The sequence below is a fragment of the Haliotis asinina genome, chromosome 8 (assembly GCF_037392515.1).
Source record: "Haliotis asinina isolate JCU_RB_2024 chromosome 8, JCU_Hal_asi_v2, whole genome shotgun sequence".
NCBI lineage: Eukaryota > Metazoa > Mollusca > Gastropoda > Lepetellida > Haliotidae > Haliotis > Haliotis asinina.
Genome location: NC_090287.1, coordinates 64,766,969 through 64,792,641, shown reverse-complemented (window position 1 = coordinate 64,792,641; position 25,673 = coordinate 64,766,969). Strand labels below are relative to the sequence as shown.

The 25,673-nt window shown below is 41.4% G+C and overlaps 2 protein-coding genes across 2 annotated transcripts in view; both read right to left on the bottom strand.

Annotated features, from left to right (window-relative positions):
• The window catches only part of LOC137293604 (symplekin-like), a 53,362-nt gene extending 36,859 nt beyond the window's left edge, over window positions 1-16,503 (bottom strand). Inside the window, exons 1-11 of the mRNA XM_067824244.1 lie at window positions 16,270-16,503; window positions 12,506-12,574; window positions 12,210-12,263; window positions 10,713-10,786; window positions 9,391-9,517; window positions 7,838-7,944; window positions 7,643-7,706; window positions 1,976-2,127; window positions 1,389-1,486; window positions 812-966; window positions 132-218 (exon numbers count right to left, since the gene is read on the bottom strand). Of these exons, the coding sequence (XP_067680345.1) occupies window positions 132-218; window positions 812-966; window positions 1,389-1,486; window positions 1,976-2,127; window positions 7,643-7,706; window positions 7,838-7,944; window positions 9,391-9,517; window positions 10,713-10,786; window positions 12,210-12,263; window positions 12,506-12,574; window positions 16,270-16,359 (1,077 nt within the window). The 5' untranslated portion in view covers window positions 16,360-16,503. The remainder of the gene's footprint in view (window positions 1-131; window positions 219-811; window positions 967-1,388; window positions 1,487-1,975; window positions 2,128-7,642; window positions 7,707-7,837; window positions 7,945-9,390; window positions 9,518-10,712; window positions 10,787-12,209; window positions 12,264-12,505; window positions 12,575-16,269) is intronic.
• Window positions 16,504-21,737: 5,234 nt separating this feature from the next.
• On the bottom strand, window positions 21,738-24,807 carry LOC137293998 (chitin-binding domain protein cbd-1-like). The gene is made up of 3 exons (XM_067824907.1): window positions 24,726-24,807; window positions 22,575-22,778; window positions 21,738-21,907 (listed from the first exon to the last, which is right to left on the bottom strand). Exons 1-3 carry the CDS (start codon window positions 24,805-24,807, stop codon window positions 21,738-21,740), a joined length of 456 nt encoding a protein of 151 aa, XP_067681008.1.
• Between the last annotated feature and the right edge of the window lie 866 nt (window positions 24,808-25,673).

Here is a 25,673-nt window from a genome sequence, read left to right as displayed (position 1 = left end):
GAGGAAGTAAAGAAGTATATACATTGTGAGCATGGTTTGCTGTGACTAGCATTGGCTTAGCAATCCTGATTGAGAATATTTACAAGGCTGACCCATCTAAAGACTGGGGAAGATGTCTGTGAGGAACCCACCTCCACCTTGGCTTTCTTGCTAGATGTTGATGGCTCATCATTCTTTCTCTTCCGACTTTCATCAACTTTGGGCAGGTACTTGCTCACCTGAAGGTGCAGGCAAAGACATGTTCATCATGAATCTATGATATTGCTGAGCGTATATGAAAAACTGAGGGCTGATAACAGTCAATGAGGCACAACAATGGACTATCAGCGCAGTAAACATACAACATAAAACGTGTGGAAACAAATTATCCAATGATTAACCATAACTGCTTGAACATATTTATTGAAAGTATTTGTACATTGAGCTACCTAGAACATTTTCATGAAATGGTTACTGGATACAGTTGCTAACAACAGTAGTTGTATTTGACATGTTTTATTTTCCATGGAAATGCTAAGATGAATATTGATTTTCTTAGAACCCATAACTTTTTTTTATAATGTTCTTTAAAGCACTGGCAGACTGGCTTGTCTCTGACTGGCTGGCTCCTAAATACGGCCTGAGTGAGTATTTACCTCTGGGAGACTGGTCTGTAAATAAGGCCTGAGTGAGTGTTTACCTCTGACAGACTGGCCCCTAAACAGAGCCTGAGTGAGTGTTTACCTCTGACAGACTTGACTGTAAACACAGCCTGGGCAAGTGTTTACCTCTGACAGACTGACCTCTTAACAAGGCCTGAATGAGTGTTTACCTCAGACTGACTAGCCCCAAGGTCAGTGAGCAGTGTTGTGATCTGGGTCACATGGTCGACAGAAGCGGGGTGCTTCAGTAGACTCATCATGTGCATCTTTAGGTTCTTCCTGACACTGGCAACCTGAGACTTGGCCAGAGTTGGTGGCAGGTTCACTGTGGAAAACATTAAACATTACTGAAGTTTGTGGTGGTGGGGTGGGAGGATATGGGTTGGGGGTGAAGTTGTCATTTATGAAATTGACAAATGGGGGCGATAAGGAGAGAGTTATCAATTACAATTGCACTCAGCCATATGCAAGCTACACAGCAGCGATCTGCACAAAATTTCTACCTGGTCAGATGATCCAACGATCAATGCAGCTTGGATACAATGACATTATCCAATTCTGATGGTTGCCTATCATGACAAATATGAGATTCTGAAGACAATATCCTTCAAGATCTTCAAGGCAGACATGACCCACACACACAAGTGATCAGGTGTGGACCATCTTGGTGAAACATCCAGGTGTGGGTCCTATTCAACCGTGTCAGGACAGTAAGTTATAGCAATTTTGTGTAATGTTGTCACCTACCATGGAGGGCTTCAAAAGCTTGTACAACCTGGTCGAAGAACAGCGGTCTCTGTCGCGCTATGTTTGTTAATGCTCCCATCACAGTCATCAGGTTAATACTGGCAAAACAAATGTGAAATGGCACAAGTAGGAAAATTTAAGTTAAGACACACACAAAAACACAACTGATTGTACTGAGATATAGAAAACACTGGAACTGAAGATTGTGGGACATTCATACTGATCACATTTCTAAACATAACATAATGGCTAGTTCAGATCCCCATGACAAACAGCCCCATCAAACAACTGGCACCTCATCTGGCTTCGAGTTTCCTATTAGGATTTGGTTGGTTTGTTGTGTGAAGCTGCAACCAACAAAATTCCAGCTATATGCAAGCGGTCTGTATATAATCATGTCTGGACCAAACAATCCTGTGATCACCTGCATGAGGATTCCTATAAGGATAAGGTGTCTGTTCAAACACACACACTCTTTGAGGATTGTGTGTCAGAAATGTTTTCCAGCAACATGAGATGGGGATCAGTTAGACAGCTGCAGGGCATTGTGGGAAGTGAACTGCATGAGGAGACCCTGGTGGCCTTACCTGGAGATGTGAGGGGAACCGAGAAAATGCAGCATCATCTCAAATGTTTTCAAGCCCTGGTCTTCTAGCTTCTTCAGTTTGAGGTAATGGCGACCGTCAGGAATCATATCTAGGGAAACGTCACCCTCCTTCTGCTTCTGGGCATCTGAGTCCTGGGGACAAAGATCAGACATGATCACCACACGTCAAGTCTTGGGAAAAAGGCTCTACTCATGATCATCAAACATCAAGTCCTTGACACAGGGCTCAACACATGGTTATCACACGTCAAGTCCCAGGAAAAAGGCTCTACTCATGATCATCATGAGTACTACCCAATCTTAAATAAAAATGAGCAATACCATCATCAATAACATGAAATTTTCTGAACAAAATTGATACTTCATACTTATTCTGACTCATGCTTATTATGCTTATCTCCTCCCTCTATGTGGAGATAGTGGAACACTTGAAATCTTTTGAAGTTTCCTTGTAATTGAAGCGGGCATACTATAAACCACCCACTGGAAGCCTCCCTTTCTCGCCAATATGGTCACATGTCCAGCCATGCTTGTCACTATCTCCGAAATCTCATAAGCCCAACATGAGAATTACTGTGTGCGCGAGAGGGGCGGGTGGGACGGCTTGAGGCCATGAGTCTGTATAAGTATAAAATATCAATTTTATTCAGAAAATTACATATTTTTACTCATCCAGACTCATGTTTATTATACTTACAGAATCTGACTGAAACAGTGATGGGTCAGGCCATGCTGGATTCTCCTGACTGCCATATAAGTACGTCCAGTACTTCACCCCTTTTCAGGAACTGTAACAATAGTAATTCGGTCGTGTTCTCCCAATATTTATCTGTGAAATGGAGGGATCACATCCAGTTGAACTTGTCTTCTCTTGAAGCATTTGTTGACTGCATAAAAACCATGGTGGAGTGAAATCTACGAAGGATACGGAGAGAGAAAAACATTCTTACTTCATCTGACCGCTGATGTCAATCAGACCGGGGCATGGCCTTTATCTGCACACCACCACACCCCACCTATCAACATACTGAATGGGTGTCAAATTCCACCTCAAAGTCAGAATTGTGTCTGCAACTGCTGCAGGAATTTCGCGTGTCTGGAGGTTTGACGCAACAGACGTGAAACCACCCAGTATATCCAGGATTTCGGGTGTGAATGTCTGGCTAAGGAGATAATTCACATCTGGATTGAACACCAACCTGACTTCTGTCAAAATAAGCACATTAATGTACAGGTTGTGATTTTGTTGTCAAGAGGCCGCAGGTCAACAACTGCAAATGAGGAATCAACCAGTCTGGTGAGACGAGAAGGTTCTCGTAGCTCTCTGAGTGGGACCCCAGCTACCGCTTGCAAGACGGGTCTCATCCTCAAACTCACACCAACCCTAGAAAGACGAGGTCCTTGGAGACGAGGTCTGACTTCCTGAGGTTGACAAATCGACTCAGTTTCATAAGAGTGAACCACACTGATCGTGATGTTCACAGACTCAACTGTTCTTCTGAAACCTGGATGAGTCAGTTGCCTAGGTACGGGTGACAACACTGCGATCTGGCTATCTGGGGTGCCAAAAACCTCAATTTGGTGAACACCCTATAAAAAAAAGAAGGGGGGAGGTGGGCGCCACAAGAAACTGGTAGCACATCACGTCAAAGAAAAACCAAAGGTACTTCCTGAAATAGGGGTGCATTGGAGGTATGCGACATTGAGGTCAATTGACAACCGACAATCCCCTTCCGACAGATGAGATCACTGATCAGTGTCTCCATCGTGAAGGACAGTACCTCTAAAACTTTGTTCAGATCACTGGATCTTGGCAAGAAGCATTTCTGCTGTATCCTGAAAAGCCCAAATGGTGCGTGTTACACTCCGACAGCCTTGAGCTGTTAAAGGGAAAGAATGGCAGATTGGCGGTAGAATGCGAGACATAGTCCAGGTTGCCTTGGAGTGTTGGATTGACAACACCTGAAGTAACACAGCTGCGATTCTATCTGGCACTTGCCTTAAGGAAAACTTACTCAGTGTTAAGTTCAAAGAAGCGAAAAGTGCCGAAGTTTAAAGTGATACGTAAACTGCTCAAGCTCGAATCCCGATCCGAATCACCAGAGAGAACCCTGATTCAATTAGTCGCCCCAAGCCCTGCGATTACCTTCAAGCATCAAGGTGACCAGCACACTCGATAGCTTTTTGGTCAAGGCATCGATAGACATCAAGCCGAGACCTGAACTACTGGCGCCGAGAATCTGTGTCCCTACTGGTGCTACACATGGGGTTTAAAACATCCGCGGAGCCACAGCTCGGTGGTTCGAGTCTGAAACCCAATCTCAAGACATGTAGGAGTAACTAGAAAAATCAGGGCTCCCCTAGTACTGTATCCTAGTACTGTATCCTACAGTGCACTGAACATACTGTCAAACATAGCCTCAAGCTAAATATACAAAATAAATACTCATATATATACATAAACTACATACATTTACACTTGGGTCAGTGGTTCAAGATTGAACCCATCCTGAAATATCTGACAGCAGCCTGACAAAGCAGGGTTCCTCTGGAGTACACGGGAAGACATCAGTCCGTTGAGGTGATCGGTAGCTCCATCAGCTCAACAGCCTACTGGCCAGGGCGTCAACTAACATCAAGCCGAAACCTAAGCTAACAGCGCCACAGATCTGCGCTGCAGCAGGGCCAAAGCCCAGGTCAGTGCTAGTTTGACTCCAGTCCCAAAACACATGGGTGCAGCCTGGAATGCAGGGTTCCTCTGGGGTACATGAAAGCACTTCGGACCGTGGACATGAGCCTTGTGGCAAATAGGTCTATCTGCAGAGATCCGAATGTCTGACTGATGAGTCAAAACGACTCTCGATGTAGCATGCATTCCGTTGCAGATGGTTGTAGAGAGCGTGACAGCGTGTCGGCGATGATGTTGCGTGCACCTGGGCAGTGACAAGCCTTTATGTGGAGGTTCAAGTCATCGATAATACTGATGAGTTGAAAGGTCAGCTGTAACAGTGTGTCAAACCTTGCTTGTTTATGTAGAATGCTACTGTGGCGTTGTCGGTGTGAACCATCTGTAGTTTGTTCCTCAATTCTGTCGACCACTGGTGTACTGTGTTGATTACAGCTTTCTCCTTCAGGTGGTTGAGATGCTGAATGCCTTTGTTGCTCGTCCAGATTCCTGCCGCCACCTTGTTGTCTAAGTGAGCACCCCAACCTTGTAGTGATGCATGTAAGTAGAGATGGCTGTTGTAGACCAGCTCTAACAAATAAGTTCCTGTGCAGACATTTCATCAGTGAGTCCACCATAGTAGATATGGTCTCAGGTTGTCTGGCAGAGCTATCTGATCCGAGGTGTTCAGCTGAAGAATCAGGAACCGTTGTAGACATCCTCGTTTGATCAAATCCTGCACCGAAGTGAGCAGGCTGAGTAGACATTGCCACTGTCGTAGTGGTAACGGAGAGAGTAGAGCTTGTTCTATCATGGATACCGCTACAGCTACAAATGTTCACTGTCTCCATCCCAGATCCTATCTGGCTGGGGCTTGAATTCAGATTTCCACAGATTCACAAGTCATCTGAGCTGAGTTAGCGGCCTGATGGCGAAGTCAAATAGTAGCCTGAGTGGTCTCATGACGAGCTTGAATGCCGTTGCTGTGAAGTCCCTGCCGATGTAGGTTGGTGATGATGGGCTTGGTGACCGAAGTACATAGCCAAAGGTCTGAAGATATTCCAAATAGTAGAACCGTCCACTGGCAGTGCTATTCAGCATTGAATAGGAAGCACAGACATTTCCTAGAGTCCGGATGTATTGGAATCTGCAGGTGACATCTGTTAGATTGATGCTAGCTAGATAATCCGCTGGACGAATGAGATGCCAGAGCTATGATTGATGGATCATTCTGAACCATTCTAGTTTCAGTAGATGTGTAAGAGTTGACACTTTTCTTGACTTCTTCTTGGGTACAAGATAGATTTAAGAGTAGAATCCTGGTGTTAATCGATCCAGGTGTAGTTCTTCTCCAGTAGAGATGATATTGCATTGGCTAGCTTGTCTCATTGATCCCAGGTGCACATGAAGAGTACTGGGTCTCTTGTGAGCACTCAGTAGCACTGTAGATGTCCACCCACTCATGACGGTTGTACAGCAAGGGGCTGAAGGCTCCAGTCATTCTGAATCTGATCTTTCCTCTTTTAGTGCCCCTGGCAGGACGCCCTGTTCCATGGATGTGTCTGCATCTTCCAGTTGAGCGACAAAAAGAGCTCTTGCTGCCATGAGCATTGTACTTCTTGTCTCTCACTCTCTGGACCCCGAGAGAACTTTTACTTGTTGGAGTAATGCTGAGATGTCTGGCTAAGTGTCGATCAACTATATCATCATTACTTCCCTGGAGTTCTGTGTGACGTATTTACCAACGTCCTCAATTCTGCCATCGAAAACCATAGATGCTCACCAGGAAGCCAGATACATGGGCTTAGTAAAGCCGTTGCCAAAGATGACGCTGATAATAATAGATGCCGGCGTAGAAGATTCAATATACGAAGAGGTTAGATGCCCCAAGATGAATTGTTGATCCTTCTCCTGAGTGGTGAGCACAGAAAGGATCATCCTTTCTTCTTCAGTTTCTAGGCTGCTGAACTTGGAGATGTGAACCTCATTAATATCCCTGGATCAGGTACAAAAAAGGTACACGGAGTGGTTGTATCCAGTTGAGCTAGTTGCTTATCCTCCAATTTGTAGGACCTGTTGCCACTACCAGTGGATGAGCTTGTAGGCGTGACCATGACATGATCTGAGTCAGAGAAAAGGGCTTCCTCCAGTGATGGAGACTGACTGACTGACGAGATGATCTCAATTCTGACGACGTCCTTGTCTGTGATCTAGACGAGGTCTCGCTGGTATCTCGACCACGCCCCCGGGACATGTCTGGCTGGTCACTCAAATTAGGAATGTCAGCTGTGATCAACTTAAGGTTACAAGAAGCAGAATCAACTGATTTATAAGACATGACTTGAGAAAGTCGTCTGTCCTTAGCACGCCTTTGAGCAGTATATAAATATAATGTGAATTCTGAATCAGATAAATTCTAACAAAGTTCACAGCGAACAGTGGAAGAACAAATGTTTCCATGAAGGACATAATACATGTGGCTCAACCTTTGACAGCCGTAACTTACACTGGGAGCACGATTCCATCATCCAAGGCCAAGTCTAAGTTGAAAAAAATAAGGTGTCCAAAGCACATGAAAACTGATATGTTTCAACAATAATTTTACATCACGACGATAACAATTACAATCCAAAAATCGAATATGTCACAATTTAGTTTACAGGACCGAAATGTAAGCAAAAACTTATTGCCAAATTGGGACCCAAAGTGCCTCCAACCGACCTCGTCCGGAGAAAGTGACATGGCTGGACATGTGACCATATTGGCAGGAAAGGGAGGCTTCTGGTGATTGAGTGTATTGTACATCCACTTCAATTAGAAGGGAACTTCAAGGGATTTCAAGTGTTCCACTATCTTTGCATAGAGAGAGGAGATAAGCATGATAAGCATGAGTCAGGATAAGCAAAAATAATCAGTGATGTCCCAATTACTGTCCTGTTTGGACCCAGGAAAGACAAACATGTTTCCTGTAAGATGACTTACTGCAGATCTCTTGGAGAGAACAAGGACGACAGTCTCCAGAAACTTCACAACATGAGTTCGGATTCTGGAAATGAAAAACATTCAACATGAGAAACATTACTTATTTAGTTACACTCAATGGATAATATAAACAAATGACATTGAACAATACTCAAGTTCAAAAGTGGTTTAATCTTACTGACAAAAATCCCTTACCCATCATTTTCTGAGTCAAGCATTTCAAAGAGGCGAGATTTGAGTGTGTGCATCTGTTCCCATGAAGCTGTCTTCTCTGTAGTTGCCGTCTTGGCCTTGCTCAGCCACTGCAAGGAGGGAAAATGTCAGCATATCTTCTACTAACATACACAAGTGTTGACATACTTTATATCAAAACACAGAAGGGGCAAACTTGCCGATATTTGTAGTAATTTGAAAATCAAGTTTGTTTCAGAATACCTTCAACATAATTAACTGAAAAAGGTGAAATTTACACCTGTATTGTACACCTACCTGCACTGTACATGTAATACACACCTACCTGTATTGTACACTTGATATAACCTACCTGTATCATACACCTGACATACACCTATCTGTATTGTACACTTGATATACATATATCTGTATTGTACACTTGATACACACCTACCTGTATTGTACACTGGATATACGCCTCCCCGTATCGTAACATGATATAGACCTATCTGTATTGTACACTTGATGTACATATATCTGTGCCATACACTTGATACACACATCTGTACCGTACACTTGATATACACCTACCTGTATTGTAAACTTGATATACGCCTCCCAGTATTGTAACTTGATATACACCCACCTGTATTGCACATGTGATTTACACCTACCTGCATCATACACTTGATATACACCTACCTGTATCGTACACTTGCTATACACCTACCTGTATTGTACAGCTGATATACACCTGTACTGTACACTTGATATACACCTACCTGTATTGTGCACTTGATATACACCTACCTGTACTGTACACTTGATATACACCTGTACTGTACACTTGATACACCTACCTGTATTGTACACTTGGTATACACTTACCTGTATTGTACACTTGATATACACCTGTACTGTACACTTGATACACCTACCTGTATTGTACACTTGGTATACACTTACCTGTACTGTACACTTGGTATACAACTACCTGTATTGTACACTTGCTATACACCTACCTGTATTGTACAGCTGATATACACCTGTACTGTACACTTGATATACACCTACCTGTATTGTGCACTTGATGTACACCTACCTGTACTGTACACTTGATATACACCTGTACTGTACACTTGATATACACCTACCTGTATTGTGCACTTGATGTACACCTACCTGTACTGTACACTTGATATACACCTGTACTGTACACTTGATACACCTACCTGTATTGTACACTTGGTATACACTTACCTGTATTGTACACTTGATATACACCTGTACTGTACACTTGATACACCTATCTGTATTGTACACTTGGTATACACTTACCTGTACTGTACACTTGGTATACAACTACCTGTATTGTACACTTGCTATACAACTACCTGTATTGTACACTTGATGTACACCTGTATTGTACACTTGGTATACACCTACCTGTATTGTACACTTGATATACACCTGTACTGTACACTTGATATACACCTACCTGTATTGTACACTAGATATACACCTGTACTGTACACTTGATACACCTACCTGTATTGTACACTTGATACACCTACCTGTATTGTACACTTGAACATCTGAATGGATGTGAGGATGACCTTTTTCTGGACATTGACATTCTCATCACTCAAGAGCATGTTCAGACTAGGAAGAACCTTTGAGAGAATTTCTGGGTCTTTTTTGCTGAGAAGAAACAAAAAAAAAAATAGCTGTTCTCATTATAAAAACATATGACATTACAGGTACAAAGTACCATAAATATGCCCAGATACAATCGAATTGAGATGAATTCTCAGTTGTATCTAACTCATCTCTCGAACCCTGCTGATTTTCCAATATTTATCACTATTTCTAGGTTGACAGATGTGACGGACACAAGGATAACTCGAACACTTCTATTGGCCCTGACGATTTTGACACAGAGGAGTGTGTGTTCCACTGTCCAGCTTCCATCAACATAGAAGCTGAGAAGTAACCACGGGACTCTCCATCTCAGAGACTGTGTTCCAGTTGCTGAAGTGCAGTTCAAAGTGGATAGTGTCACATCATGTATATTCTGATTTGACTGATTTCATCAAAATCTTGCATTTAAAAAATCATACTTCCATGGAAACAATAGAGGCAAAAGCAATGCAGCCACTCCATGCCAGTTCAAGATATTTTGTTTGTTTATTTTATAGTTATTTCAACTATATGATAAGCATGGGTCAATGAAGACCAATTCTAACCAGATCTTTTCGGGTCAAACACAGATGTAGAAACAAGCAGCTCCTAAAACATAACTGAGTGAGTTTAGTTACACTCGGCAATATTCCAACTGTCTGTAAATAAGCAAGTTTGGACCAGACAATCCAATGATGAAGAGCATGGGTATCCATCTACAGAAGTGGGACATGGGTCAACAAAGTCAGCGAGTCTGACCACCTGATCCGGTTATTCACATCTTACGACAGGCATGGTTACTGAAATCAATTCTAACCTGGATCTTCATGGGTCATATATCAGTAACAAAAATGGTTAAAAACAAGGCCAACAGATGTTTATTTGAAGACACTAAGTCTAATTTCAAAATGGACATTTAAAAAGTGCCTTTGCAATACAATATCATCACACACTAATTCACATAAAGCCATGGTTTCTTCCTCATAAGTTGCTTTGGACTTTGAAAAAATGCGCATTGCTCATTTCTGCACTAATTTCTCCTCTATAAAGTCTTTTTTCCAAATTTCCTATCTCCCTTTCACTGGAATTGTAGTAAGGCTGAACTTACTTTTACAGATATTTGACGCTTTTGTAAAACAACTGCATAAATTGTACAGATAAATGTGAAAAATCAGTTTCTTTTCATATTTCTAGGAGCACTTTGGATATTCATTACCATGCTTCTTCCATGAAGCCAATCACGAATCTCTTCACATCCACTGCTCGGTCGCTCTGGAAAGCCAAAATTTCCTAAAAGGAAAGAATAATCCTTTATTACAGACAAACACAGGGTCTCGCTTTCAATAGTATGTAGGCACCTGGCACAACAACCAAACAGCAGATGAGTAATAATCCAAGCTCAATTTTGGGTTGGTGATATCATCATCAAGTCATAATGATGCAACAATGATAATGAAACAATACCTTCATGTGCATTAAAACTGACTATTCTTTTACCACCAAGTATTATGTGTTATACATCCGTTTCTGTTTGCCGTATCTCAGCATGTCACTGGTTGACAAAATCTTAATGAAAACAAATCTGCTGACCGACAGGTCTGGATCTGCAGAATAGTGAAATTTGAGTTCTGGAGAGAGAAGCTAGATATGGGTATCTTCAGATCACTTGAAATATCAAAACAACTCAGTCTGACAATATTGGGTACAAAAACACTTGTTCAACTAACGAGAGTCATCAGAAGATGACATAGCCCCTCCCTACCCACATGTTTGAAAGAACACATCATCAGACTTACTTGATATATTTTTAGACTATGCTCAAATCATTTCCATGGAAATCATAAAAAATATAAACGACATATATCTGTAAACAGCAAAAGACCCCCTTTCAAGATCTGTCTCATATATCTGCCAAGACCTGTTGAAAGAAATCAAATGGTTTTCTAGTTGTGCTCCAGAAATGAGACACATCCTCCCTTTTGAGACTAAGTATGAATCGTTTCCGTGGAAACTGGGAAAATGATAAATCACAAAAAATTGTAAAAAGCAAAAGGCACCTCTTTAGGGTCTGCCTTCCATGTCTGCTAAGTTTTGCTGAAAGATGTTAAGAAGTTTTCGAGTTGTGCTCTGGAAATGAAGGTTACCCCCTCCCTTTTGAGTCTCAGTCCGAATAGTTTCCATGGAAACCAAAAAAAAAAAAAAAAAAATTACAAAAATCTGCAAATAGCAAAACGCTCCACTTTATCTTATGTTTGATATATCTACCAAGTTTTGTTAAAAGATATTGAACAGTTTTTCAGTTGAGCTCTGGAAATGAAGGTCACTCCTCTTTTTTAGAAAAGTTCAAACCATTTCAGTAGAAACTAAAAAATAATAAAAATGACGACAGTCTAGAAATAGCAAAAGGCACCATGTTAACTGCTGATTGTTATATGTGCCAAGTTTTGCTGAAGAATACTGCACAGTTTTGGAGTTATCTGCCAGAAACAAAATGATTATGGGTGGGTGGACAGACAGCGTCAACTATATCCCCCTACATTACATGCTGGGGGGGATGATAAAGTCCTTAAATGATGTTCCTCACAAACATACTGACATTTTTATAAAACATATATTTTTAAAAGTAAAAATAGACTATACCTAGAAAAAGGCAAATGTAAACAACAGACCTAAGTATATTCAGTTAAAAAACACATGGCTAAAGTATACTCACATCTAGGAAATTATCAAGAAGTGTTGGATCTTTATGAACAATCAGCTCTTGAACCTGGAAAACAGATATGAAACATGACAATGTATTAAAAGTCTTACATGTCATAACTACTAACAGGAATAATAGATGAGACACTCACTCATAGCTAAAGTTCTCATCAAGCAATAAACTGGCAAACATGTTGTGAATATGGTAGAAAGCCAGACACTAAAAAAAGCTGCCATCACAAATGTCATTCAGTCAATAAAAAAGACATGGCCCACAACATTATCACCACGATCCACGAACACACTGACCTGTCTGAGGTTGTTGATCTTCTGGGCATCTCTCTGTGCCAATGAAGCCTGATTCAGGAGCTCAACCACCTGGAAATTATCACCCATATTTAAAACAAAACTGGAATAGTATGGTATCAGTGAGTGTGTGGTAGTGTACATCACAATTAACTTTATAGAACAGTGAAACATGACTAGTGAACATGAGTTTCAAGATTGTTTAAAACATGAAACAGAGTGAGTGAGTTGCGTTTTACATTGCTTTTATCAATATTCCAGCAATATCATGTCAAGGGACACCAGAAATGGGCTTTAAAAGTGCCCATGTGGAGAATCAAACTCGGTCTTCACAATGACAATTGAATGCTTTAACCATGAGGCTAACCCACCACCCCAGACAAAATAAGCAGTGGAGAACTATATTAATAACATTTATGGATAACAACTTATTTAAGGAGTGTAATGTTTTGATACAAATTCTTTACCATTGTCAAGCAGGAATTGTACAATACATAACATGCATGGTAGCTGCTCTTTCGATAAAACTGGACACTGAATAGCAATTACTAAATTGAATTAAGCTCCAATTACACTAAATCAGATCATGTAAGAAGAGTGACGTACTTCATCCTTACCTAACATAGCTTAACATCATTGATGAGGAATTGCAAATTGGTGATATCTAGAAACTCTCCTGCTGTGTATGGCACTTACGACTTTCTCAGCGCTAAGAGAGCTTCGAAAATCTACATCATGCCCTAAATCTTACACATCATTCATTTTGAATAACTATGCCTTCTAAAATGGTTGCTGATTGTTGCTGATTTTGGTCCTTACGTGCCAGTCAAAATGATACAAGAGGTATCTTTCCATCATTTCTAATCATTCTTACTGAACATGTCCTAAAAATTGTAATAGCAGGGCTATAACAAGACCAGTAGTCTAAAACTAATGAAAATCTTGTGTACCTAGTAACTAATTGCTTTTCTCACAAAATATTCTTCTGATTGATGTCCTCAGATGTCAATTGTTTTCAGATGGCAGCATTTAGTAAAATTAATTGCAGTAAAGTGTGTTGCATCAAACAGATATTGTAAACACTCTGATGGTGGCTTGTTTGTAAGAGAAAGTTAGCTTTAATAAATGAGATGTTTTACAGCTTATTCAGCTTGACCTTATCAAGTGAATACAAATGCCTGGCATGACAGTGTAACAACTGGTTGGGTCTATTATTGTGAAGGGGAGCAACATGTCAATATGCACGAACAGCGGAGACAAGGTTGCTGTTTAACATTTTCTGCTCCCCTGCTTAATGAAGTTAACTCGAGCTACCATTTGCATCGATTGACCTATCGTGTCATGCACGTGCAGAGTAGCTCAGGTTAAGCTGAACAAGCTGTAGATGTGATTGGAGTGAAAATAATGAATGGTCTGAAGACAGTTGGAAGAGGCCACTGGCACAACATGCTCCATGGAAAACAGAGGAGCATGACATTTCCCGTGTGGTAAGACCACACGCAAAACTATCGATACTGACACACATGAGTTCAGGTCTTACTTGATTTAGATTGTCATCTGATCACAAATCGTTTGATAGCTAGGATGTAGACAGACAGAATTTAATAGTTCATCTAAACAGAATATTCCAAATAGCTAGCCTCAGTTGAACTTGGTTGTGTAGACAATAGTTTATTTAAAGGTCTAAACTGTAACAAAAACATCAAACACAATTAAAACACAGTTATCACTTGTTCATGATATATAAAATGCATTTCTGATTAAGAAAAAACAAATTAACAAACTTATAAGCGTATAATCGCAAATCAAAAGTGCAATATTTTGTACTGAGGTTTACCTCCCTTGAAATGAAGCAGCCACAACACTGAACCCAGTCTGAGCTGGTGGGTGTGCATGTGTACCACAAAGCCTTTTCATTGGCAACTGGTTCATTGCTGATATACTTAGCCGGGTATTTGTTAATGGCTTCTAAACCGGATGGGTGTTAATTTCAAATTGCCTGTCGTCATTGATCGAAGTTGTGCATTGCATATTGTCATTAGAAGACAGGCAGGCAGACATATAGGTGTCAATAAAACAGACATTGAGTTTTCTGTGACCGAGACTGCTTATTACAATCAACACATTTTTGTTTTTGTCTTTTTAATGTAACAAGTAGATTATTTACATGTTTGTGTACACAACCTAGATCAGACTACTGCTCACGACCTCATACTCCAAATAGGCATACTGTGAGAACCTATTCACTGCACATGCGTAATGAGTGCAGCGCAGCACAGCTGTTGAAACCACATTTTCCCCCAGCGCTTGGGGAAAATCAGTGAATCGTTTTAACACCATTTTCGCAGCTTTTTTCATTGCATTTTTTTTAAACTTTACAGGTAGAATTGGCTTTTTTTATGATTTATTTCGGTAAGTGCATACTGAAAGGTATCAGAATCTGCAAAGTCATATTTTACGTTGCATGTGATCTTTAAGGCACCATATTAACTTGCTTGCATAATATATACATTTGTTGAAACAGAGTCATGTTTAGTTCCCTAAATCGTAGATTTGAAACTTCATACTTAGTTGAGTTTTCAGTCCCACTACACAATACTGAATGTTTCTTATGAATGGAAAAACTCAACTCATATTATTAATACTTTTATTTTGATGTTTTGATATGTCCATAAATTATGACAATCTTGTACTTCCCAACTTCTAATATGCTGCTCAAAAACACTGACATTTTGAAGGTAGCTGCGGACTATATATGATAAAAACTCTAACCCTATATATATACAGCTGTGCCACGTTTATCTGAACATTTGTATTTTTATTGAAATTGTCGGGATAATTTTCGGATATCTGAACTATGGGCCATATGTACAATGAAACGTACAAAGAAATCAACATAGTAGGCGTCAGACATAATCTTTATTGATTACACATAAACAAATATCAGTGCATACATAAAATTTCTAATTCCTGTTCACGCAGTTATGCTCACTTGAAGAAATCAATCATAGCTTTTTGCATTGGCTGTGTAGAAAAGGACTTTTGCTGTTCAGTTCGCCACTGTCGACATTCACAAAAACATCGGCAGTAATCATCACAGTTGCAACTTGTGCATAGGATCGAAATGCATCGCAAAGTTTCGAAAAGGCCATGTTAATTACAGTGACCCACAAATGGACACAACTCAAAAATCAACCCAGCGTCACCTTGCTACTCAGAGGTAGTTAATCTTCTCACGCTTCATGTTACAGCACATTAGGTCTCGGCAATCGCGTTTGTAAACATACTGGTGCTCAGCCATCCGGATTTATGGGACAAAAAATGCACATAGTTTAGCGTTTTGTACGTGAAAATGACCGTTCAGTTACAGAATTTCCGGATACGTGAGTAATTTTAGAATGTTGTGAATTCGTTTTATGGAATTTCCGTTCGGAAGGCGAGTTTTCCGGATATCCGAGGTTCGGATGAAAGGGGCACGACTGGGGAGCAGAGTGAGAAAAGCAGAATACTTTTGTACATCCTAACGGGAATGCTGCCATTTACTGGATGCACTTTTTCAGATTAAAACAATTAATTTGCGCTCTTTAAGGAAAGGGTGCCTAACTCTATATACAAAATCTAACCCCAAGGATCGTAAAGGGTGCTGCGCCCGGTAAACTGCATCCTAGCCGCCCTAACTGCCTATGGTTACTGCTGTCAGTTGCATCGAAGCTGGTTCACGACGATGACAGTGATTGATAATTTTATTAACATGATGATGAGCTTACCCGTTCATATGTCGATGTTGACTGTTCTGCTTCTGCGTCCTCTTCAATGAAGAACTGAGCCGCGGTTGACCTACGACTTTCGCCTGACATGATTTATTTATCTTATGTGGAATTCATGTGATTCAGTGGAACATAAAACTGTAAATGCACGAGGAACTCAAAGTATCTTTGTCAAATAGTGTTTTCATGCCGCACGAACGAAGCCGCCATATTTAAATACCGTAAAGGAGTCGCGACATGTTATCGTTGTCGTAAAATATCGGGTCAATGAAATGGAGTAAAGCGACATAAATAACATAAGTACAAACGGATTTCATATCACACCAAAGTCAGTATAAAAAGTGTCAAAGAAAATATTATTCAATAAAACAATGACAATATTATATGTCGCACATATCTGAAGATTTTACGGGAGCTTTCGTTGATAAGAACCGCCACGGCCAATCGTTTCATGTGTCGCACTGTCTCATATCGTATACATGTACATTTGACATCAGGTTATATTATAGACACTTGACGTCACTTCCATAGACTTCCAAGAATTTTGTTGAGGTGTGTTTTGGATGGATGTTTGTCAAATGTGACAGGCAAATTAGTCATCATCTCTACTTTGCTCAAATAATTCCAGTTCAATTCTGCGATCACTTTATAACTAATGACATCACATTTATCCAATCACGCATGGTTCCATAATGCATATTATCATAGGTCGCCATGTTAAGGGAGTTCACGGGACAGTAGATATGTTGATTAAATGTATTGCCATTCGATAAATAAGCAACGGAAAATAAAACAGAAAATATGCGATAATAGGCATGATAATTCCTCGGCAATGTGCAAAATGTGACTTGGATCATACGAGAATTAAACTTATAAAAAGTATTTATGTTGCACTAAATTAGCATGTGCGTCTATGGAAATGACATCAGGTGTCCGAGAATAACTGTGCGGGTCTGTAACACGTGACAAGCCTTCGTGTTATTGCGAGGTTAAAGATGTTTTACAAAAATATCTAAAAAAATTGAGATGACCCCCGACTTGAAACGCTTCACAGAACAATATCCTCTCAGTGACACGAGGGCATGTGGTCTGTAGGTGTTAAACGGTGTTATATATATTTGCATTAAATTTTATACTGTTTTGAATAACAATGGGAAGTCAGGCATTTATAAATATGTGATGTAAGGAATGATGAGGAAGTTAATTTATTCCTTTATTTTGAGGCATTCCTACTTGACACCGGTGCAAGAATCTGTACCGAAACGTCGCACTATCGTAATAAAGAAGTTGTTACCAATAAAGTTTGTCAACCTTTATTTTGATGCTTTCGCAGTAATCTGAAATGATCAAGGACAGCGAATCAAGCATTATATGGAACTTCCTAGGCCGTATTTCCCCTTAACGTTAAAGTGAAACAGCAACAACTACTATATTCAACGCCCCAGATATCGCGACTGAGACAGGCACCTGTAAAACGGCTTCAAATAGTAATTTAATAATTTCACTCGCAATGTCATTGTAAGGTACCTGGTCAACCCCAAAATACTGAATAAACGGATTGAACAGATTGTCAAGTATAATTTGGTTTCCTTGTAACATATGTGTAGTCAAATCAATGTGTAAACGTCTCTGACCGACTTTAAGCCAAAGTGGAAATTGTTTTACAACGACAATACCACCTCTGCTAACCGGGTTAAACCAGTTCATTCAAGCCTATTGTACAAGAGCATTAAAGTGCAAATGGATTTTTTCATTCAGCGTTACAAAATCAATAACATCTCAAAACTGAAAGCTCGAAATGACACTGTGTGCCGTTTAGTGCAAGGGTGTGGCTTGAGAGTGCGTTGACTTTCTGTTTGTATGGTGTTTAACGCCGCACTCGGCATCGATCTCCGTATATGGGCTACAATGACATGTCGGCCATGTGAACGAGTCTGACCACCCGCTCCCGTTAGTCGTCTCTTAGGCGCTTCATTTGGTGAAGACCAGGTCTAACCCGGATCTTCATGGGTCACATGACACCAAGGCCAGTGATAGTGTGAAGATCATGTCTTCACCTTGGATAGCCAATCAGTTTTGGATGCTTGGCACGTGCTAGATGCATGTTATTACTACTGAGGTTTAGTTCTGTTTTGCTTATATACTGTCATTCAAGTCACTGTGAAACTAGTTGATGTTGCAATGCAACTGTTGAATGTGTTTCATTTCTTTGGAGTTCGAGTTTACTGTGAATCTGGGTTTGGCGTTCAGGAGACAACCGACAACTGCTTTCTCGAACATATACTACCGACAAGAAATAAGGGAACTAATGAAATAATAGCGAATTTGAAACTGCTGTAAATATCCACTAAATCAATTTTAGGCGTCAAGTTCAATATCTGGTGTGTCCACCATGTTGGGCAACACATTCACGGCACCTTGATGGCATGATGTTAATCAATTTCCGGATGGTTGCCCGTGGTATTGCCCGCCATTCCTCTTGGAGAGCTGCACCAATCTGGGCCAGGTTGGCGGGTCCTGGGTCCCTGGCGTACACCCTTCGACCAAGAACGCCCCAGAGATGTTCAATTGGGGACAGGTCTGGGGACTTAGAGGGCCAGTCCAATGTCTGGATACCTTCTTGTCGGAGATAAGCGGAGACAATTCGGGCCCGATGTGGTCTGGCATTATCATCTTGGAATACAAAATTTCGGCCGATAACTCTAGCCAATGGACGCAATATTTGGTCAGCGTATCGCTGACCAGTCATGGCTCCGTTAATGATGACCAAATCTGATCGTCTGTCATGTGTAATCCCACCCGCCACCATGACACTACCATCTCCATATCGATCATGGTCAATAATTGCTGATCTGGCATATAGCTCCCCGCTCCGACGCCAACAACGTTTTCTGCCATCTGTGAATCGTAGGCAAAACCTTGACTCATCAGAGAACATGGTGTAACGCCAGCGGCGCATAGCCCGTCCCTGATGCTGCCTAGCCCATGCCAATCTTTGGCGCTTATGGTGAGCTGAAAGGGTGACACCCTTAAAAGGCCGTCTTGCTTTCAGACGAGCTTGACAGAGTCGGTTTTTAACGGTTGAGGTTGAAATGCGTCTTCCAGTGAGTGTGCGGAATTCTCTATTGATGGCAGGGGCCGATTTAAACCTATCGCGTAGAGCATTTAACGTAATGAGACGATCCTGTCGTGGTGTCGTTGATTTTGGTCTACCACGCCCAGGTCTCGTTGCAACCCCACCCGTTTGACGGTACTTATCCCACAGACGTGAAATTACACTTTTTGATTTACCCATCTGCCGGGCAACTTCACATAATGATGTCCCCCCTCTATCATCCCCACAATTCTCCATTTTGTTGCTTCACCGAGATACTGCCTCGGAGGCATTTCTGTCAGTAAGTGTCAATCTCAATTGCATTAGTGATTGCGACTTCTCCAGTACATTTACAGGAGTTAACTTCTGTATGCACGTGTAGCACGTGTAGCACGTGCTGGGCATGCATTATGCGAAATTCTATTGTCACTGGATGTTGCGTTTGGGAGATACGCCACGATAACGGACCCTGTCACAGTCAAAGTCATCTACATTCAATTTCTTGGTTCCCTTATTTTCTGTCGGTAGTATATATACCGTCAGTGATAGATCATTACAATGCAGACGATCATAACAATAACTGAAGCACACGTAAAATCACTTTAACGACAAAAACTATAACTAGATAATTCAACTCCTTGATTCGTTCTCTACCGGCTCTATGGTAGAGTGTATGCCTACAATCTGAATGTTGCAGTTTTAATCTTGCTAAGGAAAACAGTTACACTTTGAACTTAATCTCAACGATACTTTTCGATTGATTTCAAACACTCACTGATCATTTGAATGTTGATGTTGAATTAGGAAAAGATGATTGCAGAAAACCGGGGAAGAGGTCTACTAGCGAAAAGTAAAACCTGTCCCTGCAAAACAAAAATTTTAAATGCGGTTATTCTGGGGAAACAAGAGATGACCTAACATATAGTGAGAGGCACTATAGGTCGATAGGTAACATGGTGTATCGTATTCTACGGTCACGGCCATACTGCTGTTAGATAAACGTACTGCATGTCAGTAATTGCAGGGGCTAATATACTAGTATGCATAATCTTCAACTGTATGTGGCAACAAAATGACAATACCATCTGTGCCCTATGTTATCTAAATCAGATTTTCAACTCCAGTTTGATTTCCTCGCAGGAATTGCCCATGGAGGTCCGTATTAAAGTTGATCTCCTGATATTTGATCTTCACACGGATTTGAATTAGATTGTGGATGGACATCTTTAGAGTATTCATACATTCGTGATATGAACTGTTAAATGAACACGAATAGCTATAAAAGCTGCAGGCAGCAGCAGGCCTGCTGTCCAACTGGTAAATTAAAGTATTGCAAACACTGCTCCTAAACCGTCCTAGAATGAATTATTATTTGTTGTTTAAGCCACATCCAGCAACATTGTAGCCACCTTGCAACCAGGATCCGCAAACTTTCTAAGCCTGACCAACCATCTGAAATATATCTATACCTCGTTATATCCACTGTACACGCTGCACACAAACAGAGTAGCCCACTAACTTTCCACTTAAATGTTCCACATAAATGTTCCTCTCGGGCACTGTATCCTGCCCCTGAACAGGCCAGTCCCCTCGCTGAGCACCATGGAGACAATAAGTACCGTATTTTACCATCTATTAGTGAGACATGTCCTGGGATCGGACTTTGTCCCGGAGCAGCCGCTGTGTCCACTGGACAATGCAAGCAGTTTATAGTTTGAGAGATTATGCTTACAACTTTGCAACGTTACTTTTGCGCTGTGTATTCCTCCACAAGATCAGCTGCATATGAGTAAGTGAGTGTGGCTTTATCGAACCCAGGTCTTCGGCGTGACGAGCAAACGCTTTAACCACCAGGCTACTCAGCCGAACCAGATCAAGGCCACAGGCGATCGTTGCATGGGATATGCCCCCATACTACTATAAGAAGTTCTTACAGCGCAGAAAATAACGTTGCTATATATAAGAGCTTCTTTATTATATATATCATCTGTGATCAACCGCATAGATTTTCAAAACTCACTTAGAGCTAAGATAGTCGTGAGCTAATGTTAATATATGGCACTTACGGCTAACTTAGCGCTGAGAGAGCTTCGAAAATCTAAACCCAGGTATATAGCATTGTACGGTATGTTCAGGAGTTGGCGGATATGGGAAAACATCATGCCTTCTTGGCGTATTGGGGATTGTTTTGCCAACAGGAACGTGACTGCGTTATTGAACCATCATAACAAAGGGAATGAAATATACAAATTTATTCATACACAAATACAGTTGGTCATTTCGATAATTCAGTATTCAGTGATACATGTGCTGGGTAATGGTGATAATTATCGTAGTGACAAATATTGACAGTCGAGTGTCAGTTGGCATCAGGTCACAGTAAACAGTAAGCACGCTCATCTGGGATGAGGTCCTCGGGGTGGACGCAGACATTGAGGTTGTTGGAGTAGACGGTGCCGTTGCCGCAGTCCCGCTCGAGCTGTATGCCGTACACGCACTGTGTGTACTTCTCACAGTTGCCGAATACAGCGGCCGTCGCACAATCTGGGGACGAGAAACACCCATTTCAGCAACAGGCGGTGAATATTGTCTTACGCTAATGCAGCAATGTCACGGCGGGAGACACCTGACATCAAGTTCACCGATTCTATGCATATTAGAAATCGAACTCGGGCCATCGGTGGGTAGATCGAACGCTTTGACCATTGAGTTATATCCTGTTGGACACGAAAGAAACACTATAAGAATTCACGTTTTGATGTCTGCATCTCGAAAGCGACATTTTAAATTGCAGTGGGAATGTAGATGCGTGGGGAGAAATGCAGGAGTGATCGTCTGACCTTGCATCCCAAAGCCACCTACAATTTCCCCTCCTGCAAATCTACCCCTTTCAGATTGTCATTCATACAACATATAAATGTATGTGATCTTTTTCAGCTACTATGGCCACATGCAGTAGAAAATTGAAAAAAAAACCCAAACAACCCCCTCCCCTCAATCAAACAACTTTCTCTATATAGGACCAATTTTGAGTGTCGGAGTTCGGAATAGGGGAGTGTTGGATTAAAGGGAGTTTCTTATATGGTATTGAATAGGGACAAATTCGGGATAAAAAAATATGTCGTTTTACAAAGAATGCCGGATTAGAGGGATGACTTTAAGCCAAAGAGGGAGTCCACTGTAGTTTGTGTGGCATTGTTTCCATAGTCACCTCCGGCTTGAATGTCCCTGGTTTGAAGGCAGCTGGCCAACGCCGCGTGTTCACAGTACTGTTTTTGCTGGTCAAAGAGCGTGCCCTGGCCACAGTCTTGGGGGCCGTAGGCCAGACCGTTGAAATCACAGATGAGAAACTGTCTACAACCTGTGCCCGGCATGGGGATCAGCAGCCCGGCGTTGTTCATGCATTCTGTGTTATCTAGAAAGTACAGGGTTAGATATGTGTGAAGGGGTAACTGGTAACATGAGTGCTACAGTGTGAATCATGGTAACAACATGGCTACAACTACATTATATGAGGACTACCTTCATATCGGCGTCTTGGCTTTAACCACGCTACAGCTGGCAATACCACGGCTACCGCTATGCCAGCAACAGGACGAGGGGTCAACATCCAGACGACGACCTTACCTTGTTGACCTGCAGCTGACAGGGGTTAAACTATCTGGTCATGTGGACAAGGAGTCAGGGTCCGTTTGGGGGTCCCAGCACGCCAACACGGGACGCTGTGTGTGTGTGTGTGTGTGTGTGTGTGTGTGTGTGTGTGTGTGTGTGTGTGTGTGTGTGTGTGTGTGTGTGTGTGTGTGTGTGTGTGTGTGTGTGTGTGTGTGTGTGTGTGACTTCATTTTCATCCGAGTTTCTATGGTCACTTAACAACATCTCAGGAGAAAAGGGAAGATGCGCGCCCATACTCTGACACACGTCACAGCTATTATCACATCAAGATTACAGCTACATTAATGTCACGGCTACAAACAAATGAATGTAATGACCAGAGCTAGATTCAAGTCACGGCTACAACTACACCGGTGGCTCAGTTACAACAAGGCTACGTTAATGCCAGATACACGAATGCAAGGACTATATCTCCATCCTGTAATGACTGCAAGTACATCAACGGACAGCTACAAGAACATCGACGTCACTGCTACAAGACCATCGACGTCACCGCTACAAGAACATCAACATGACAGATAAAGCTATGTCAATATCACCGTTACATTTACATCAATGACACGCTGACAACTACAAGGTCACGGCCTCCACCATGCCAGTACTTTGGCTGCAAGTACGTTAATCTGACAGCTACAACGTCTGTACTGCTTTGACTGCATGGAATTCCTTGACAGCTACGACCGTGCAGCTCCCAAGGCAAATACCGTCAGCTGGGATTACAAACACACGTGTCCCGAGAACTTAAATTAATTCGCAGCGAAACATTTATTTGTAGGTAAACTTGCTTTACCTAAACAAATGTTAAAAACGTGATATTTGGCGAACCGAGGAGCGCACGTTAAATGTAATGTCTATCAAGTTGATAATACGTTTTTACAGAACATTCCTGTCTTACCTTTTGCATGCAAAATCTTTGAAGGAGTACTGACCATGTGTGACCGGATTCGTGACACCACCACACTACAAGTGGCAACTAGCCTCCGCCACCATTACTCACACTTAACGGTAAAGTGAAATAATGCGAACTTCTGAGAAAATATGGAACTCTTTTAAAATCTGATGACTACACCCGAGGTCAAATACATAAGGGGGCTAAGGGTGTGGAAAGCGTGTTACATCAGTAAACATGAACAGGAATGTGGATGTCCACTGAAATAACGAAGCACAATGAGCTATATATAGTCGCGGTATGTGGAATACAGTAGCATGGGGTGTTCTGATATTTTGTCGGGGCAGCATTGTTCCTTGAAACCATAACCTATAGCATCGAGACTTACTGTTAGGCTACATGGCCGTCTTACAGACATATCCACCATAAGCTTTGGACAGGTAAAGAACTTAATGAGTCTCAAAACCATCGTAACATTCTGTCCCTCTATATGGTAATAATTCGTGAATTTCAACTTATATTCTTGAAGGGAAATGTTAAGACAAAGATTTGCAACATGTCATCGTCTCTCGATGGTTTCATTATACAAACAATTGAACCTGGTGATTCTCGTGTACGCATACAGTTCATTTGCTGTTATTCATTAATATTCAAAAAGTTGGTAACATCAGTTGGAAAGTCCACGCATAGACCCTCTCAAAACTGCCAACAAGTAATGTCTTTAATGGCAATACAGATTGTATTTTGTTACATTTGATCAACGCTGAAACCTGTTTCCAGTCACACTACATATATACAAACCTTCTCCAAAGTAGAAGTTGGTTACTTGTCCTCTGCTTACTCCGAAATAGCCGACGACGACGAGGAACCGGACGATGAACATCTTTCAAAACCTCACTCAAGAATGAGACTGACTTTATGAAAGACCCTTGAAAATGTAAAGGTTAAACAACGAAGCGTCTTCGTAGTTAATTGATAGAAGAGGATCACCTCGTCCCGGCACCCCTTGAACAAACGCTGTACTTGCTCTACTCCAGATCAACACTAGTATGACAACTGCTTGGCATGTTTTTTCAATTAATAAGGTTGTGGGGGGAACGCCGATTGTGGCGATAGGAGGGGATGCGACGTCGCGAGACGCCGACAGAGGCCACGAAGCCCAGCGACGTTCACATCGGTATGTAGCTGGAGTGGAGATCTTTCATCAAATATCCAAGGTTTACTCGTCAAGGTTTAACTGCATACACGTATTGGGGCTTCACGAAGGGAAACTAAAGGGGTTGTCTTAAAGGCGCTAACACTAGTTAATGAAGTATGGACAACGTCCTTGTGGTTTCAGGATTAGATCCAGAAAATACTGGGAGTATGTTTTTGTATATTTACTGAGAATAACCCAACCCGGTTAGGTTGATATATTTTATGATTTAAAAGTCATTGTGCTATGGCACGAAAAACAATGTGTCTCTCTTCTTTCTAGAGAAAAAAAACCATCTGATATGTTGAAACAATAGTGTCTCCAGCATCACCTTGTATGGTAAACAAGATATGGTTATATGTGAGTTAAACCGCTAGACGAAATAGTTAGTTGGTGTTCGAGAGCCTCCAACCAAACTATCTTGGAAAACTATTTGCCGGAGGAATTAACCAATTTAACATGAACTGTAATTTATTGAGAAATCCCTCAAAATAGTGTCTCATGATTTAGGATAATCTTAGGATCCACAGACACCCTGGCTAAAATACAAGTAT

Coding starts and splice junctions, on each gene's coding strand:
- LOC137293998 (XM_067824907.1), bottom strand. CDS start 24,807: ATGTTCATCGTCCGGTTCCTCGTCGTCGTCGGCTATTTCGGAGTAAGC. Junction 22,779..24,725: donor CAACTTCTACTTTGGAGAAG/GTTTGTATATAT, acceptor TGTACTTTCTAG/ATAACACAGAATGCATGAAC. Junction 21,908..22,574: donor CAGGGACATTCAAGCCGGAG/GTGACTATGGAA, acceptor TCTCGTCCCCAG/ATTGTGCGACGGCCGCTGTA.